This window comes from Carya illinoinensis, chromosome 5 (genome assembly GCF_018687715.1).
Source record: "Carya illinoinensis cultivar Pawnee chromosome 5, C.illinoinensisPawnee_v1, whole genome shotgun sequence".
NCBI classification, from domain to species: Eukaryota; Viridiplantae; Streptophyta; class Magnoliopsida; order Fagales; family Juglandaceae; genus Carya; species Carya illinoinensis.
The window spans coordinates 46,180,163-46,200,373 of record NC_056756.1 but is presented as its reverse complement, the minus strand read 5'-3'; the positions used below and the strand labels follow the sequence as shown (position 1 = coordinate 46,200,373).

At 34.0% G+C, this 20,211-nt stretch overlaps 3 protein-coding genes across 4 annotated transcripts; 1 reads left to right on the top strand and 2 right to left on the bottom strand.

Annotated features, from left to right (window-relative positions):
• The first annotated feature begins 1,944 nt into the window (after positions 1–1,944).
• LOC122308772 (repressor of RNA polymerase III transcription MAF1 homolog) lies at positions 1,945–5,876 on the top strand. 2 transcript variants are annotated; one of them, XM_043121977.1, is made up of 11 exons: positions 1,945–2,102; positions 2,912–3,011; positions 3,156–3,226; positions 3,304–3,353; positions 3,794–3,867; positions 3,954–4,016; positions 4,371–4,458; positions 5,136–5,198; positions 5,270–5,349; positions 5,427–5,498; positions 5,585–5,876. In XM_043121977.1, the coding sequence occupies exons 2-11, from the start codon at positions 2,980–2,982 to the stop codon at positions 5,664–5,666; spliced, it is 675 nt and encodes a 224-aa protein (XP_042977911.1). In that variant the 5' UTR covers positions 1,945–2,102; positions 2,912–2,979; the 3' UTR covers positions 5,667–5,876. The 2 variants fall into 2 exon arrangements, with proteins under 2 accessions (XP_042977911.1, XP_042977910.1); XM_043121976.1 differs by having other exon boundaries at positions 1,946–2,144.
• A 9,610-nt stretch (positions 5,877–15,486) lies between these two features.
• On the bottom strand, positions 15,487–16,050 carry LOC122310404. The gene has a single exon (XM_043124297.1). The coding sequence runs from the start codon at positions 16,048–16,050 to the stop codon at positions 15,487–15,489; it is 564 nt and encodes a 187-aa protein (XP_042980231.1).
• A 1,309-nt stretch (positions 16,051–17,359) lies between these two features.
• LOC122311626 (GDSL esterase/lipase 6) lies at positions 17,360–19,969 on the bottom strand. The gene is made up of 4 exons (XM_043126245.1): positions 19,661–19,969; positions 19,406–19,551; positions 18,069–18,546; positions 17,360–17,819 (listed from the first exon to the last, which is right to left on the bottom strand). The coding sequence occupies exons 1-4, from the start codon at positions 19,896–19,898 to the stop codon at positions 17,581–17,583; spliced, it is 1,101 nt and encodes a 366-aa protein (XP_042982179.1). The 5' UTR covers positions 19,899–19,969; the 3' UTR covers positions 17,360–17,580.
• Positions 19,970–20,211: the final 242 nt, after the last annotated feature.

Below are 20,211 nucleotides of genomic sequence, written 5' to 3'. Positions count from 1 at the left end.
TCTGTTCGAGTTTTCAAGAAAAGGGGATTAAAAAAATTATGAAAAATAGTCTTCAGATTTCAAACGGAGAATTGGAGCAAAAATTACAAAAAAAACCAAGAGTTTTCTCATTAATTACAAAAATGCTATAACCATGCCCCTGGTTTTCACACGAAAATTACGAAAAATCCAAGAGTTTCATATTAATTACAAAAATACCACAGCCATATCTTTGCCTTTTACTTTACGGACCAACATATGAATTTCTTCCCAGTATACCGAAAATCGGTTTGAATTAACCAAAATACACTGAAATGACTGGTATTTGACCTGTAACAGAGCACCTGGTATTAATCGGCACGGAAAATTCCATCCATTCTTGTTGAAACAAAATGGAACGGTAATCAAAATTTTGATTCCCGAAGCGATTGGAGAAGTCACTTGCTATAAGAATCCAATCATATGAGTGTCAGCTCAGTACCTCAAGTTCAGTTTGTGGATGAAAGATTTTCTGTATATGTTTTATTTTCAATGAAAAGTATGTAATTATTTGGAGAGTGCGAAAATGGGATTTGGGGGGATGAATGGGAAAAATGGGATCTGAGTACAGCTTTCCTTCCTTTGTCTTCTTCTTGTTCTCTCTCTCTCTCTCTCTCTCTCTCTCTCTCTCTCTCTCAGTATGTTCAGCAAAGTGTGCGATTTCATTCGCAAATTCAACCATATGGAGTCGAGTTGTTATTTTTTAGCAATGTTGATATGGAAAGTTTTTATATCAATGATGCGTTAAGCATGTAAAAAATAAAATTTTCAAATAGATTTTCTCTTTTTACTTATATATTAATGTTATTCTATTTATGAAAGTAGGAAAGATATAGCAATCGTATAATAAAAAATGCATTTCAAACATTCAACTTTTTAAATTTATTTTAAAACTCAATTCAGGCTATATATTTGGAAATATAACTTTTCTCAATGAGAAAACCTGATGACCAGTTGGTGTGGTCTCAAGTCATAACCAGCCATCTAATCCCATTCCACCATGTTAATATATTAGTGGGTTGTTTATGCACTCCCTATACCAGATTTTATCCCTTACACAAACTCTCCTCATAGGCTCATTCATATGTGCATCAAGTTTTCATTCTGCTACCCAAACGCACCCCCCCCCCCCCCCCCCCCCCCCCCCCCCCACAAACTCATTCCCGAGGGCTACGACAATATAACAAGAGTATTACGATGGAGTTCACACAGACCGACGACGGAGCACATCCTGGACATTGCGCGTGTGACATCAATACTTTTCGAAGTGAATTTCACATGGTCAAGGCAAGTAAATTTCCCAGTGGGATGTTTTTCACTTAAAGAGAAAACCTAGTGATCAAAATGCTTAGTCTTATGGAGCTGGACATCAATACTCTGATATTAAAAACGTAAATAGACATCAATTTTTACAAACTCCACAACTAATCCATTGTTTCAATCTCCGATAAGTAATAGGAAGATCTTGACAAGTAATAAGAAGACCTATTGACCAAGCAAAAGAGATAAATAAAGTTCAACAATCAAACCATTTGTGGCGGCGACAGCAAGATCTCAACAAGATTTGAGACGAAAAAGCAAATTCAAAAGAAAATAATAGATTTTTCAGTAGTGGATTTTTTCCAGATTCGAAGGGGAAGGGTGCAGTGATGAATTGTGCTATTAGAAGTATTAATAACTGCTTTCCATTCTACTCTCTTTAGACATCTTTATCTTACGCGGAGCAAGCTTAGTAGACTGTTTTTTACCCAAGAGAAACAGAACCCTTGCAAAGCGCCTCTCCTTCAATCCTATTGTATGTAATGACAAAAATATAGCTTTACTTGGGCCCATTTGGGCTTCTAGGCTGATCTGGGCCAGGCTTTCCCTGTCCACTTCCCGTCCTCACCAGTGGTGACTATTTCAACGAACCATGTTTTATCATTTTTCTTTTATCATTCCAAATCAAAATAGAATATTCGAATTTGAGGGGCTCTTTCAAACCTCTTGGCTCACCCACCGAACCCCACAACAACCCAAATCCACCGAATTACTGCACTCCCGCTCAAATTTTTCCCGTAATTTGGGCAAATCTTCTCCAACAGGTACTTCGATCGGTCCGTCTGCTTTTCGCTTCGATTTTTCCGGTCTGTATCACGTCTTCGCTTTCGTATTTCCATTCCTGTTTGTTTTGTGTCGTATTTTTCATCAATTTTGTGGAAAAATCATTGGTTTACTGCTTTACTGTAACATTTGTATTTCCAGGTTACGGGTCTTATATTAGATTGGGTTAGATGTAGGGCTTCCCTGTATAATAAGGGTTTTGTTGATGATGGATAAAGTTTCTGTTCAAGCAGAAGAGAAACATGTTAAGATTGGAAAATGCTAAATAAACTACAGGTTTCACGACGAAATTCTTGCGACCACCGCTTGAGCAATGCTAAATAACTTTGGTTTGACTTTTGATTATAACTTTTGATTTGATTTGTGACACGGCGATTTGTAAAGGTCATGTTGTAAAACGTGTAGTATGTCTAGTAATACTTATTAAGGTATGCTTATTCTTTTAAGTTCTTTTCGTTTATTACATCATTTGTTATTATCTGGATTATTATCTTTGTATTTTTGTTTAGATAAATGATATTTGTAGTCATATAGTGCCACTATTTTTGAAAAAAGTAAGTAAAAATGAGACTCATATAAAAAAATTAATTTTACAATGGTGAATTTCACTCTTCTTCAAAAGGAGTGCGCAACGATGCATTACCCCTGATTGTATCTAACATTAGTGGCAAAACTAGAAATTTGGCTGTCATAACCTTGTTGTTTGATACGCATGATACTGAGGACAACATTTCTCAATCTAAAAGCTTTCCGCAAGCCTTAAATTTTAATAATCTTGTTTGTCAAACAGGATCCCTGGGAGATTTCTAGTGCTAGTACGGTACCTGCCACATCAAAGTCATTTGAACGTTAATCATTATGAAGTTCTTAGAATACACTCCTCTGGATCGGTAATTTTTAAACAATTAAGAAAAGTAATTAAATTATGATTCATTCACTAATGAGGTCAACTTTTTATTTTCATATTTCATATTTGTAGACTATTCTTGATAAATTTGAGCATTACTATTAATTTCTCTGTTCCATTTTTCCAGATTAAATGATTTTTTAACTCATTTAAATCTTGGAGACCGAACCATTGAAGGATGCCTTGAAGCTTACTCCTGTAAGAAAAAGTTTACAACTTTTAGAACTATTTGGTTTTTGTTCATGGTCAACTTAGTTCTCTCTTGTTTCTTCTAGGCAAACACACTGGAACGGATAAGAAACTGTCTCTTAGCTTGGAGAATGAGGTGAATTGGGGGCATAAAATATGTTCAATTTTTATGATTTTAATTCATTGCAAGATAGTTATTTAGTTTTTTTCCTTGCAATATAGTTATGATGCAAAGTTTTCTTAAACAAATATTGGCTACTTTTCATTTCCCTTTAGTTTTTCCCACCCTTTTCTCACTTGTTGGTATTTTTTGTTTTATTTGATTCATCATCTAAGCTAAGTATTTTTTCTCTTAATATTAATTTCTACTAAGCGGATGGCCAGAAAAGCCAAAAAAAAAGAGTTCTCTCTCTCTCTCTCTCTTTCTCTCTCTCTCTCTCTCTCTATGTTTAAGTAAAGAGTTAATAAATTTCTTAACTATTTTGTCTCACACATACTTTATAATTAACAACAGATTGGTATCTTTGTTTATGTTTTTAGTAGTCTGTATGTGTATGATTCTTACTTTTACTTCAGATCCTTGACTATCTGGGGAAATCTTCGGACATGGACTCTTCCTCACCTGCTGATTTATTGTTGAGCAGAAACAGGTGGTGGATGTTAGCTAGATTGGTCTTGGAAAGTGTCGGTTATTTCTTATGTTATCTTAGATGGTTTTCCTTTATGTTCATTTCAGCCGGAAGACAGTGATCTACCTGGTGCTTACCCTCAGTCACATGTATCCGGATTATGACTTCAGGTATCTCTGTTGTTATGTTGTACAAGGCATATTCATTTCACATATGGCTAAAGGAGGATTATGGGTAATGTCATTGTCAGCTTATTGGGCGACCTGGCAACCCACTAAATAATCCTTCTTTGCTTGTTACGGGAGTGTTGTCAAAGGGTTTGACAGACAGTTCAGAGGACTGTTGCTCTAGAAGGAGCTGAGAGTTCAAATCTCTCCATTTCCCAAGTCTAATGCGGTTGTTCATACAGTTGGTTTATTTACTCATGTTGGTCCTATCAAGTGCCTGCTATAGATGTTTTTTCTGTGGGGATTTATGTGGTTTCCTCATGTTACGATGTTGCCTACATCCTTGCGGTTTTCTAGTGTGGTGAAAGCTCACCAGTTCTTCACAGAGGAAAGCTGGGACAGTTTTAAGCAAATCGTTGATACCTACATGTTTGAAGCCTCAAAGGTATTTGCCATAATAATGTTTGTTTTGTTTATCTGAAATTTATTTTTGTCCAGTTAGTGCAATATTACGTTCTAAGCTTATTGAACCTTTTAAAAGTCACCTGCATATGCCCCTCCTTGTTCTGCAAAGAGTTACATTAGGTGGGGGAAATAATTGATGGCATTTGATTTTCACAAAGCAGAAAAGATTACATTTTCTTTCATGACCCATGAACCTGCCAGGCCGTGGTCCAAAATTAATGTCAGTTTGGGGTAGACCTCAAGCCTCTACAACTAATCTTTTTCACACTGTTAATAATGTTCTTCCTCTGTTGAAGCATCACTTTACCTGTTATTGAACACCGGTTATCATACTACGGGATTTTTCCATTCTGTCATATGGACGGTTTATTATTTATGAAGTATGGTTGTCTGATAGGTCAATGTCTGAATTAGAAACAGTGTAGAACTGCTGATATACTTCTAGATACTGTTGTCCTTTTCTCAAATAAGTTGGTGTAGTATTCTGATTCCTTATTGCATGAATGGGAACCAAATGCTTGCTTATTTCTTTTGCTTTTATGTTTCTAGTTCTGAGGATGCATAATGAGAAAATGAGATAGTGCTCATGATGAGCTTTATGATGAACAATACCTCTTTGAGCCTTATGCGTTGGTTTGTTTGACCATTTAATCACAGGAATGGATTGAGACTAATGGAGGCACTTCTCTGCTGGAGGCCTTGTACAAGGCTTTAGACGAGGTGAGTTTAATTTAGATAATTGTACATGCAACACATACTTGGAGTCAAACTTATGATAACTTGTGATACAGGTTGTAAAACTAGCAGAATGTGAAATTTACAGTTACAATCCAGACTCTGATGCTGATCCGTTTCTAGAGAGAGGAGCCGTGTAAGTTTTGATTGTTCGATGATTGGTGTTAGTCTGCATAGCTGCAATTATGACTTGGTTACTTATTTTCTCTTCAGATGGTCTTTCAGTTTCTTCTTCTATAACAGAAAACTAAAACGCATTGTCAGTTTTCGTCTTTGCTGTTTAAGGTAGGTTAAAATGTTTCTTAACATTGCAACTTTTTCCATTAATTGTTGTGCGTAGTTTTTGGCTTAAGTGTTGTCATTTTTGGCAGTAACTTGGTGGCAGATGAATTTCTTATGGTTGATTTACCTTATGATGAAGATAGGGAGATTTTTGATGACATGGACATGTGAATATGATGTGCTGTCAATATGATGTCTATATGTCAATGGGTCTTGACATATCTGTTGTTGTGTAATCACAAGGGCTGAACTCTTGAGGCTTGTGTGGTAAGAGAACTAGATTTTCTTATTTCCTGTATGTAAATTGTAGCTAGTGTCATGTAGTTAGGAACAACGCTGTCTGTATGAATGCATGTTGAATATAATCGAGGCTTGCAAGCACATGGGACGTCTCAAATTCTCTTGACATTCCTCTTTCCTATATGCGTATTTTAGCGGGTGACATGTAGTTAGGAACGATGATGTTATATGTTAGTCGGGAACTTATATGAACAAGTCAAGTTTCTCCGAGTCATTCCTGTCCTTTTTGGAAACTGATGCACGCCTATGTACTTTTACATCCATGTGTATATAAATGCCTCGATACCATAACGACGAAGGAGTAACAGTGGGCTGAGTATTGGGAAATGAACATGCAAAAACCACTGTTATGGAATCCAGACTTCGAGCTTGATATTGAGAGAGTAGAATAGACATGACATGGAAGGGGGAAGTGGGTTCAGAGTTTTTAGTGACGAGGATCGGTCAATTATTTTTTGTAGCATCTTTTGCTTTTAGTGCTCTATCGTTGAATTATATGCACTTTTTTTAAACTAATGATTTTAAAGTTATGGAATTATTACCACTATCTTTAATAGATCTTGAATGCTAGAGCACTTGGATTTCTTCATCCGGTATGATCATTACACTTGTAAAAGCTTAGATATCTGTTCAAATTCCACATTTCTTTGCACAAACCATCTGGATTTTTTAGAATTTTGATTCCTTCAATCAATCAGCATCCAGCCATACTGGGGTTTAGGTTTCGGGCTTTTTCAGATATCTTGATGATCATCGGAATCCTACGGATATTATCTGCCTTACCTAACTACATCAAAATGCAACTAAAGTTAGCTTAGGGTTGTAACTTGTTGGATTGCACTTTTTCGCCTTTTTTTAATCATTCAACACCTGTACTCCCATTGCTTTTCAATCATTTTCTCCCGTTTTATCAAACTTCCTGGCTATAAGATATAGAAAAATTTAGTTGTAAATAATTTTGCGTATTAATATATGTTTTTATTCAATATGATTGATAAAAATATTTATGACACGTAACAAAGTTTGATTATTTTAGGATTATCAGAACCTATTTATTGCAATCACAAATCTGACGCTACCGAACATATGCGAGACACACATCCCAATAAGATCACAGGGATTCCTTGTAAAGGGCTACGTGGTGGGACTGTATAATTTGGATGAGTATTTTAAGGACAAAAACCCTACATTATGTGCCATCTGTTCAATGATCATGTCCTATTGTATGATCTGTATCAAATTAAATGTTTCTGCCAAGGCCAGTTGTCATGACTTTTCTCTTTTATATTATCGTAATCAAATCTTCATGGTATCCCACCTTATTATTCTGATCCATGCATGTCATCATAATTCTTCCATGCATGGACTTATACCCAAGACTCATATACTTAAATTTATTTTCATTAATTTGTTTTAAGTCCTCGTGATCAGAGCGCCAGCGGGCGTGGCTTCAAAGGCCCCAATTAAGTTGTGAATGGCATGCATCCTAATTTAATTGGCGGTTCTTTCTTTACCAAAATGATGGTATACCAACATTAATATTACTTTTTATATATACATACATATATGCATACATACATACATATACATATATAGGAAGGCTCTGGTAATTAGTTAATTGTTTTCTACAAATCTAATTGGCCGCGCGGTTAGGTAGGCTATGGTATGATGTGAAATCGATCTGAAATAAAACATCAATACACCACAAAGAAAAATGGATTTTTGAATCTAAAATATTTTCAATCTTTTTAAGAATCGACGCAAAAAAATAAAATTTACTTCGTTTTTATAGTGGTCGCGAATTGGAAAAGAGACAATTTATTTACAACTTCTTGTACGTTCAAACTCATGTATGTATATGAATTAAATAGATCCTAATTAAATTAGCGGTTAGGAACTTCTATTTATCTATTTTTTTATATTATATTATTTAGAAGAAAAAAAAATATATTATGCATATTAATTATATATATTTTACAAATTAATGTAATAAATAAATTAATTAAACTAATTAAAAAGCTAGCTTTAGTGATCCATCCAAGGATCCAAATGCCATCTCACTCAGGAGCTAGCTAGAGGTTGCGTGATGATATGCTTCAGATCAGAATTATTGTTCGGTATAAATACACGAAAGATATTAAAACCGGAGCATGCAGGTAGCGTGCAAGCTTCTCGGCCATCAACTCACTCAGATGATGCCTTCCACCTTCCAATTATCGTTTTGCAGCTCAAGCCAAGCTGTTTGCAATCATAAGTTATTCCAGTACTACCCCCAAGTGAGATCTCAAAGCTTCAAGGACAGAGGTATTTGATTTTTACATAGCATGCCATGCACGCATGTGAACTTGATCGATCCGGCCATATTATACAAGATTAATTGCATGTCTTTCGCAAAGAAAGAAGATGATCAAAGCAATAATATTAGTACTCTTTCCCAAATGGAATTAAGAGAATTAATTAAGTTCTATCTAAAGTACTACAAATAGTACTAGTACTAGCTAATCGATCGATTATAGATCATCGATCTTTGATCAATATATAATTGTTATAATTTGATTATATATATGCATGCAGCAAACATTGTGGATGGCAACCTGAATATTCTCAGAGACAGAATAGAAGAATTGAAGAGAAAGGAGACGAGACAGCTCACATGCAGTAGTACTAGTACTACTGCTACTCAGCAGCTCTTGAAAAGAGAGTGGTGCTATGGGGCTGGTTATGATCATAGACATAAGCGTGATGCCATGTTCTCACAGTCTATAGAGCTTATGGCTTTAGCTTCTGGTGCTTGTGGCCTTGTGTTTCTCACCGGTTCTTTTTCCATCTGCCTTGTTTCTCTTCTTCTTCATTTATTTCAGCACTAGCTAACTAGCTAGTGCTCTCTCTCTCTCTCTCTCTCTCTCTCACACACACACACACACACATGCAGATCATGATCATCACTGACACATACATGACGTGATCGATCTATTACATATGCTTATTGATGATCTATCAAGCCAACCATATTATGCATGCAGGAATTAAGTTTTTTGGTCTCAAATTAAATATTTATAATTAAATCTTGTATATGCATCCATTGAAAGCAATTATAAGGTGCTTCGTGGATATAACGCTGAAGAGATCAAGAATATCAAATAATCAACTATATATAATCAATCTCCTCTAGCTTGAAGGTTTAAAGTTCTAATGGTCATGATGGGTAAATGTTGATTATTTTAATCTCCTCAAGCTATTAATAATAATGTTTAAATACTGTGCATTAAATACGGTCACGAAGTATATCATCATGTATATCTCATCTTTTTAATTAATCATACATCTATTCAGTCTCATGATCGAGTCCATATGCGTACTAACAGTCCATCTCCATATATATAACCTTTATGGCCGCAGGAGAAGTGGGTAGTCTGCCAACCCAATTAATGTTAGTCCAAGCTTTTAATTTCTAACCCCGATCGAATATGGCAGCTCCATTGTCCGGCAAACTGAGTGCGGTTTTTCCAACAACAATTTTATCGATTTAAAGGAATTAAATAGTGTCGATTTAGTATAAAAATGAGATATTTTAATCTGTTCCCTTATCAAGTAGCTACCTATAGTAAAAATTATCTAAAACATACTATATTTGAGAAATGCTAGATAATTAAAATTGCAGTGTACAAGCCGCACGCATTTTTTTTTTTTTTTAAATAAGTGGGACATCTCACTATTAAAAAATAGATTTTTTTTTTTTTTTTCCCCATATGAATCGATCTCAAATTTTTTACCTTTTCAAAGAGAGTGTGTACGGGAGCTTGCCCACTTTACGAATGTACAAATAATTTTCCTTCATTTTATAACTTCATTTTAAAGAACAAATTCAATTGTAGAAAGAACAAAAAAATGCATGGAATGTATGAACTACACTTAAATTTGTAACTTTATATTTCGGGAGAAAATGTTGAGGATAGGTACACGACTAGCTAGCTAGATAATTTTTGCTGCAACCACCGAATAAATTAACCATGTACGTAGCTATAGATAGGTACAAGAATTTCAAAAACAACTACATACATTATTCTGCATGCTTCTTGCAGATCCGATCTCAAAGAGTTAGCATCTTAGATTTGCAGTAGTTCTTGTACTGATCCATAATGATATGGTTGAGATGGTCAGCCTCTTAGATTCACGAATCACGTGATGTCAAATTATATCGTACATACGTCACTCTTAACAGGGGTGGTAATATGTGACACGATCTGTTAATTCAATATGAACAAGATACAATAAAAGCTGGTTTGAGTTTAGTTTTAACAGGTTAAGATAAAAAATGAACTAACCTGTTAAAACACGATTACTAAACGGGTCACTAACGGTTCAACCCGTCTAACGGGTCAACCCGTTATGATTCGTGACGAAAGTTAAATTTACATTTGTATTCTTATACCTAAAAACTATAACACTCTACTCCCACTACAAGAAAATACACCTTTTACAGCGCCAAAAATAGTCGCAAAAACCCCACATAATCGTTGGAAATAAATTTTCTCAGCAAACTTTTTTGCGCTGGGTGTTAGTCACAATTGTCTACTTATTTTTAACTTCATATAGCGAAAGGTGAAAATCACTGAAAATATTGAAATATTTCCAGCGAAAGTTAACACTGTAGATAATTAAAAAATCGCTACCATTAACGTTCCAATGTTTTCAAGAAGTCGTTGCGAAAAACATTTGCAGCGTAATTATTTGTCGCAAAATTATAAAAAATCGCTGCCAAAAAGCTACAATTTTCAGCGCATTATAAGGCGTTGGATATATAACAACATTATTTGCAGCGTTTTACTAATAGGTTGCAAATAATTTTATTTACAGCGTTGCATACCGCTGCAACAAATATTAATAGGCAGCTTATTAATATGGCGCTGCAAATATGTCACCAGTTGCAGCGGTTGGAACCTTTATTTCCAGCATTTTTGGGCGCTGGAAATAATTCAGAACAATTGTTTTTCCTTTAAGCAGTGGTACTAAGCGCTGCATTTAGATCTGATACGTAACCCTGAAATTATTTCCAGCGTTGTATTTATCACTGGGAATAAGTTTTCAACTATTTGATTTTTAGTCCCAGTGATTAAACCAACGCCGATAATAGCCTTTTTTGGTTCTTATCTAGCACGTAAATGTTATATCTCTAGAGATGTATTAGCTACTCAAACAGATCTGTTTGAGTACCTAATACAATTCCAACTCAGACCACAACAGATATAACCGAAATTCTAAACAAACATTCCATTTATCCACTATACTGCCCATTTAACAACCATACCATTTTCAATATAATATAAAATCAATCATCCAATACAACACTGTTTGATTGATCTGTTAGTAATCAATACATTGGTTTGGTGCATTAATGGAAGGGAATTTAATGTACTATAAAATCAGAGCAGCATGTCTCTAACACAAAATACAATCAAAATTATCTCCATATCGTGCTCTCAATAAACACCAATTAAAAGGCCAGCAGGTCAGGAGGTGCTCATGGAAATGGACCAGTCGTTGGATATAATACCCATGTGCAGCGAATTTTTTTGCAGCAATTAAAAAAACGCTGGAAAAAGCATATTTTCTTGTATTGTCCCCCCGCACTTTAACTCAAACTCCTTCATAATCTCACGTTCATCTTCAGATATATTGAGTCTCTCTCTTAGTTATCAGTTGATCCAGTTCTCACGAGTCACGACCACTTCTCACACTTCCTATAAATTCTAATTTTAGTGTTTTTAATGTTTAAATTATAATTTTAGACTTAGGCTCCGTTTGGTTACACAGATGAGATGAGATGAGATGAGATGTTTTAAATACTAATGAATAAAATATTGTTATAATATAATTTTATAATATTAATTTTATATTGAGATTTGAAAAAGTAAAATTGTTTATTATATTTTATATGTGAATTTGAAAAAGTTGTAAAAATGAGTTGAGATGAGATGAGATGAGTTTTTTGATTTTGTGTAACCAATCCGGGCCTTAGTAGTTAGTTTTATATTTTTAAGAAATATTGTGATTTTAAATTTTGATGTGAAACTATATTGATCAGATCAAATGGATTATTTGGATTAATTCAACCCATTTATATAAACGGGTTAACACAAGTCAAAATGGGACATGCCGTGTCAATATATTTTTTATTAATTTATAACGGGTCAAAAACAGCCGTGTCTTGTCGTGTCAATTTGTTATTTTAATGAATTGTATTAGGGTTTAAAAATCTGACACGTTAAATTAAATCGGTCGCGTTCGGATTGACCGATATCATATAACATATACGACACGAAAACGATCTGTTAACACGATTTGCCACCCCTCAGTACGTGCAAATAAATGATCAGTTTCGACATTGCTATATAGTTTGTATGCCATAATATTAAACAAGAAAATTCATAAATTTTAACGGCAGAAAATTTAGCAAGGTGGCGTGCATGGGAGACGGAAAAGTAAAAAGATCGAGCAGAAGCTAATTAAGCAGGATTCATAGTTTAATTTATTAATAGATGATCATCGTATATATATATATATAATAATAATAACCGTCTTGCTACCAGCTTGCCACCGCCCTTTGAGGAACCACCTCCACCACAACCTTTAATTTGGCGCCACAGCCTCCACCACCTTTGCTGCCTGCCCGCCACCACCTCGGCCACCACCATTTCTGCCACCACCTCCGCCACCGCCTTTGCCACCCATAATTAGTACAATGTGATGAATATGTCGAGTTGAAGAATGATGTGCACTTTATACGTAAACTCGTGTGCAATTTATACTGGATTCTAAACGTCATCGTGAACATGGCAATGCATGAATGCTGGCCTGCATGGAAAAACGCGCGCAGAGGTCGAGCGCGACTCATATATTACTGGATATATGTATTTTTATCTCGAGATTATTGGTAGATTATGTGAAAAAACTAAAATAATTTGGTGTTCCAATCTATCTTATCAATTAATTAATAGCTTTTGTTCGTGGACGCAGCAATCAAAAAGTTATGCTAGCTAGGGCTCATTCAAGAGTCGCATTCTATTTATCGTGTCATAAAGCCGATCAGCGAATTATAAGATCTACGACGACGACTCGACCTGATCTGAAAATGACTTTCTGGCCGTCAGGGCGAACGTCGTCTATTAATGGGACTTTAATTTCTACATGAGGCACACAGCTAGCCACACCTTCATAGTTCGTCCTCTATTTTATTATATTTAAACTTGCACCGAAATGGCAAGTACGTACGTGATTTTAAATATAACTCAATTATTTTAAAATAATAATTATTAAGTAACACCTATTTTTAATTTTAAATAATAAAATTAAGATAAAAAAATACAATTTTTACGGCAATATAAAACTACTCTTTCGAATTACATGGCGTGAAAATAAAGAATATAGAATATTTTGAAGGCAATTCTTTTTAAATTAATAGATAAATATTCTTAATAGTATTAACAGTGTTATATTAATTAGATTAATTGAGAGAAACAGATTTTTTTTTTAATAAAGGAAAAAAAAAATTTAAGAATGAAAAATACTATTAAATGTTGTATTTAAAATCTTTGCTATATACTCATCATCCTCATCCGGCCCACCACATACCACAATTTTATTTTATTAATTATTTTAAATTTTTTTAATCCTTTTTTTGATTTTATTCTTCTTAAATTAATTAATTTCTTCTACTCATCATTCACATACCACATATTGGGTTAGGAAAAAAAAATATAGCATATAATGCGTATAGATGGTAAATATATAGAAATTTTCTATTTAACAAGGCGTGATACTTGTATGCAAGTTCAAAAAAGGCAACTTTTTAATATATTTCTGTTAAAATTTTCTTCTAACTTAATCTAAAAGATCACATTATATCCAAGAAATTAAGGAAATTCTCATATTATTTAAAGAAGGAATTAATCCATCGAGCAATATTATTATAGGTACATATAAGTATTATGTGCCACGGTTTGGATAGTGAGAATATTATTACAATAAAATAGTATTAAAATAATATTTTTTAATATTATTATTATTTAAAAATTTTAATTATTTATTATATTTTGTATAAAAATTTAAAAAATTTATAATAATAAAATTAAATAAGATAAAATATTTTTATTATCCAAACCATCTTAACCTGTTTAGGCTGTTTTTATTTATTTATTTTTATTATTCTTTATGTGCTTCGGGGCAGCAATGACGTGGACAGGTTGGCGGATTAACACCTAGTTTTGGATCTTACGTAAGTGTTGAAAAGGGCTAATTAATCAGCCCACCAACCGATCTGGATAGTTTGGTTGATTAGAACTCCAATTTTTAGGGTAGAGGACTTTAATTGATTGACTTTGGGTATATAAGTGTGGGCATGTAACTAATTTTGTCTTTCTCAAAATAATAATAATAATAATAATAATAATAAACTACTATAACCATAAAGAAATTATATAAAAGTAATATCACAAATTGATATGATTTCATGTGATCCGTTAGATCTACTTAATAATAAAAATAACTTTACAATCTGATAAACCACATGAAGCCACATCAGTTTGTGGGATTACTTTTATATAATCTATTTGTGATTAAAATATTTTTCTTAATAATAATAATATGTTTTTGTCATTAATCATGCTAGTTGGTGAGGTCATGTCATGTGAGAGTTATACGCTATGAATGAATATTATATATAAAAAAATTATATTCTCAAGTTATGGTGTAAAGCATATTTAGTAAAGTGTTTAATTATACGACTTAATTTGATTTAAAAAATAAATTTTAAAAAAATTAAATCTTATTATTTAAGTGATGCATATGTATGACGTGCTTTACATACCAGTTTAAAAATAAAATAACTCAAACATATATTAATAGTGCCACGGAAATATTTTTACGTGTAATAATTCTGATCAGAAGTCATGATTCATCAATAGAAGAAAATCGGATATTTTCCAAATGATGATAGATAAAATAAAAAGCCTACGGGCTGTTTATTACTTTAATTGAAACTTGAAAGTTCTGTTTTGAGGGACCTTCAAATGATTTTGAATTTAGGTTTCGCAAGTTTGCTTTCGGAAGAAGATTCATTGTCAGTTATTGAAGGTATTGGTTCTAAAGAACCTAATTTTTCAATGCAAGGAAATTTGACTTATGAAATTCAAAGTCTCCTTTCGCAGTTTGCAATATATGATGTAATTGATAATGTTGGTAGACGAAGAAATGAAATAGCTTATTTACTTACAAGATACGCTCGCTTTGTGAATGATATTATTCGATAGTGACATCAATGTCTAGATTTTATTCATTCTAGAGTCATGCTTGATATATACTAATTTGTAATAACTATATAAATATGATCAACGTCTCTTTCCCTTAAATTACTAAACCTCCAAATAGTTTCCCACCAAACAAACATATCATTATTGTTCCCGTAACCTTACTTCAGATTTTGACAAGTATCAATATAATAATTAATTAGTGATTTATAACTAACCAACTCGTAATCCAAATTAATCTAAGTATTCTTTCACCATATGTGAAGGCATTAATAAAATTTGCGTATTTTCTTAAAAGAAAAAGGGAAAATTCTGCCCTATATATGCAAAAATTTAGAGACCACATTTAACTATTAGATCATATATTCTATACATTGATAATATGATTATCTTATCTCAAACAAATTGCATGGCTCTTCCTTGATGGTCTCTAACAAGGGCTTCCTTGACCTGCACACAGATATCCTATACTTGAACTCTGGCATTGAAAGCTCGTCAATTCCTGCATCCAAACTCAATCTTGAACCTCCAATCTCACCGTCCTCTGCAGTGGCCGCCGCCGCCAAAGCTGCGCCATCTTGTGCGAAACGCGAATCGGGCAATATCCCGATCTTTCCACCGGATATCCGTTTAGCCGCCGAGTTGGCTGCCATGAAAAAAACAGTCATATCCGCTGCCGTGACCATAGAATTCACTCTCTTCATAGGAAACATGATGTACACGTGGCCAAACTCTAACTCCTCGTCGGCGCTGAGGGCGGAGAATCTCCTGCCAATGTGAAGGGACCTGGAGTTGACGAGGAAAAAGTTGGGGCACTCAAACATCAGCTCGGCGGCATTGACGGGTTCACGGCACTGTCGGACTTCACCACCCGGAAAGATCACCCTCGCTGCAGCCTTATTGTTCTTGATCAAAGGGGCAGCTAGAGTGCATGAAATATAGTTCCCCATAATCTGAAAACAGGAAAAAGTTTTACAGAGAAACCAAGAGATCATAAGAGGCCGCCAGTTCTCGTGGGAAACTGGTATTCTGTTTGGTTGGAGAGAATGTTGAAGGGGGTTTAAATATATAGAGAATGAGATAAAAGTAAGTCAATGGCAGCCTGAAAAATGAAGAAAAACTTAATCAGTGAAATATTATAATACAGTGCGTAAGATTTAAGAAACTGGTAAAAGCATAGTTGTGGTTGGCTTTGTTGGTAGAAACTAGCAAATGCTGATGAAGACGCGTTTGGAGCATGAAAAGGCGGAGAGGAAAAGGTATCGAAGTTGCAGGTTTGGTATCGCTTTTGTCTCTAGAATGCTCATTTCTCGCCGTGTGAATGCGTGTGTGGGTCCTGCTGAAGTAAACGAAGTACCCATATTATATATAGCTTTTAATTATTGGTTGGTTTTTATAGATGGGGTTTGAATTTTCAACCATCCTTGTTTTCATGGTATTTTCTTGGTAACTTTCGGGATGGACAGTGTAAGGGGTGTGACTTGCCGTCTTACTTTTCATCATCAGCGTGGGATAAGGTTTTAGGTTTGGTATAATATTTTTAATTCAAACATTTTTAATTATTCAAAAAAAAAAAAGATAGCATTATCTATAAGACCTTTTTCAATAAAATAAAAAATTAATTAATATTTTTAAAAAAATGAATTTTCAACTTTTTTAATTAGGCCTTTATATTTCAACTTTTTTCTTTATAATTGTATTAATGAGTTAAAAAAAAATTAAGTTATCTAATGTCGACACAACAACATCTGCTATCAATTAATTAAAATTAAAGAGAAAAAAATGATTATACCTTGAAAGTGACATCTCGTGTTTTCTAATACAATCAATAAATATATTACTTCAAATAATAAACCAATGATTATTTCAACTGCAACTTCGATGTAATTCAAATAAAACATAATTTGTTGGATATAACTAGCTATAGGCAAGTCTTCTGATTCAAGTCAATTGTAAACTTAATTATTAGCCAAATTATGACCTATGTGGGTGGTTAGATGTATGTATCGATCGACGTACAGTAATTATTCAAATTAATCATTCATAGTACTAGAATTCAAAATTATTATTAAGTATAAACTACTACGATCGACAATTAAATTTCTATAAATTTGAATCATTTGACTGTTGACGTTGCATCGTCCATATGATCACTTAGAATGCAAGTATCAATATAATTAAATTGAAAACATGATCGCTTTAGTTAATTTTCAATGAAAAAAGCATAAGATATTTTAGATATATATAATTTGCATGCGATGGGTCAATATCGACTGGTACTCCCAATGATTTATTTCCAAGACAAGATCAGGCCCTTCAAAGAAAATACAAGTTCGGCTCACGTACATGAGTTAGATCGAATATCACGTACATGAGTTTCGATCCTAACATATACAAAATCAAAACATTAACCTAGATAGATAGATATATATATATATATATATATATATATATATCATGATCTTCAGCTTATAGCTAGCCTAATGATTAAAAAGGTCTTTATCGGCTAAAGTCCTCAGATTCACTGGCTTAATCTGAAGCCTGTCTCCGTCCCATAAGGACTCTGCAATGAGCTGGTAAGTGTGCTCTGTTGGATGGAAAAGATCCCAGAACATGAACTCATCTGGATTTTGACAAACCTTGTAGGGCCCTATCCCACATTGCATCTCTCCTCCAAGTTGCCCAGCGCCACAGCATGCATTTGTTACGTCCAAGAAACCTAGACATCATATAATATATACCAACGAAATAGGTGATATTAATTATAATGCAACATAATCAATTTCTAAGAATCGGTAACCATGCATATATACTAGCATCTGATCAACATTAATACATAATTACGGGTCAAGCTAGTTGCTAAATATTCTATTTTCAAGTTTTATTAAGAACAATTTGTTTTCTTCTAATATTACTAATCATGAGGAAAACAAACCAGAGGTAATCATGAGAGAGACTTAATTATTACCATTGCGATATGGATGTGAACGAAAATGCCGAACCATGCCGTAGACATCCCCATAAGCAATGACTGCATCGGGATACTTCCAGCGCGCATGTCTAACCATCTTAAGTAAGCCATGGTTGTATCTCTCGACCATGAAGTTAAGCTTTCCATAGCATCTATCAAGAGGTGCATCCTTCAGCAGAGCCCTAGCCGGAACACAGCCAACGGGGCCAAGTGAAAACAAAGCTATACGACGGGCACCCAGATTGTAAATCTCATCCACAAAACTTTCCACTTGGTCAAGCATGGCTTTTACGAAGTCATGTGGCCGTGGTAGTTCTTGGACGGCACCAGAGCCGGCGGCGAAGAAGTAGCCGAATATGTCGTTGGAACCGGACTCAAATAGGAAGAGAGAGTTTTGGATCAAAGTTGTATCGATCTGACCTTGCTGCACCAATGTTTGGAATTGTTGTAGCTGGACTTGCATTGGCATTACATGCTGTGCGTACACATCGAAATCCACATGCACGTAAGATATTTATTATATATATATATATATGTGTGTGTGTGTGTGTGACTAATTAGGAAAAAGAGCATCAACTTGCTTGTTTTACAGTTGATTAGTTTAAATTCCTTATCAAGAAATACTCTAGCGGATACAAAGGGATTATATAAAAATAATCTGATAATTGACGTAACTTGATATATTTCTCAGTTTGTAAAGTTATTTTTATTTTAAAATAAATTTAATAAATTACGTCAATTTATAAAATTACTTTTATATAATTTATTTGTAGCTGCAGCATTAATTAATTATTAGTACTGCATTTGATGTATGGACTTCTGCAAAAAAAAAAAACAAAAAACAAAAAACCAACCCTAGCGAGTAGATTGCCTATTTTTTGGGGTGATTGGATAACTTCTATTATGATTACTGATAATTTGAGTTGTGGTGATAAAATTAAAATAACTTGATGCTATATAATAAACTTAATTGGGACTTTAGACTCCCGAGAAGAAGAATTTTTTTTTTTTTTTTGTGATTTTTTTCCATTCATTTTTTTTATATTCTTAAATATTTTTTTAAAAAAATTCACAACATCACCAAGAAAATACTTCTTTAATTACTAAGTTAAAAAAATAAAAAATAAATAAAATTTATCGGGACATGAAGCATTTCTCATCACAAAAAGCAAGTAGAAAATTCCATGACAGCCAATTAAGATCAATTCCCATGCCTAAATAAATATCATCAATTCTCGGATGATTAAAAGGGTGGGTTTTTTTATTCTTTTTTGTTTTTTTTTGGCAATATGATCAACTCCAAATAAAAGCAGATGGTCTATCTTCTTAATTACCTCGTCCTGGTTTGTTTGTGGGAAAACACCACTGCCAGCACTAGCAAAGTTGATCCCATTATTTGGATAACTCTTTATACTTCCATTCACAACATCAAGATGTGCTTCGAGATATGGTTCCTGAAAATCAATGCCTATATATTGGGCTGCAGCCACATTCATCAAACACCATTAACGAAGGAACTTAGTCAATCGAAAAAGTGAAAGAAGAGAGAAAAAAAAAAAAAAAAGTTACAAGGGATAAAAGAGGCTCACAAATTAAGTCAGCTACTGTTCTGCCATTAGTGAACCTCCCGGTAGGGTGATGGAAGTAAGTTGACCCGTAAGGAGGGAAATTTGCCTGGGCAGTGCAGTTCTTGATGAAACGGTTGTTCCCCGCGTCCAAGATGGAGTCTCCGAAGGCGAAGATTGCCGGAACGTAGTCTGGAGTAACGAAGCTGGGAAGTTTGAAAAGAACAAGGAGTACTGTGATCAGGAAGAGTTTCTCCATCATGTTGAAATGAAGTACTCGACCGATTGAAGGGGGAAAGGAAGGCTCTCTATATATACATATAAAAAAGCATGAACTATGTGTGTGTGTGTGTGTGTGTGTGTGTATTTATATATGAAGAAAATCATGAGGCGATAAGTAGAAGGATTTCAAACGGAACTCGCGAGTATGACGCATGGAGTGATTTTCGTTTGATCGAATATATGCCAAATAGAATGATGTTTGGAATATCCGGCCCGTTCAGTTAAGAGTTATATTCAATAAAAGAAAGTACTCTATTATATATGTTTTAAAAATCTAAGTGTGAGATAGTTCG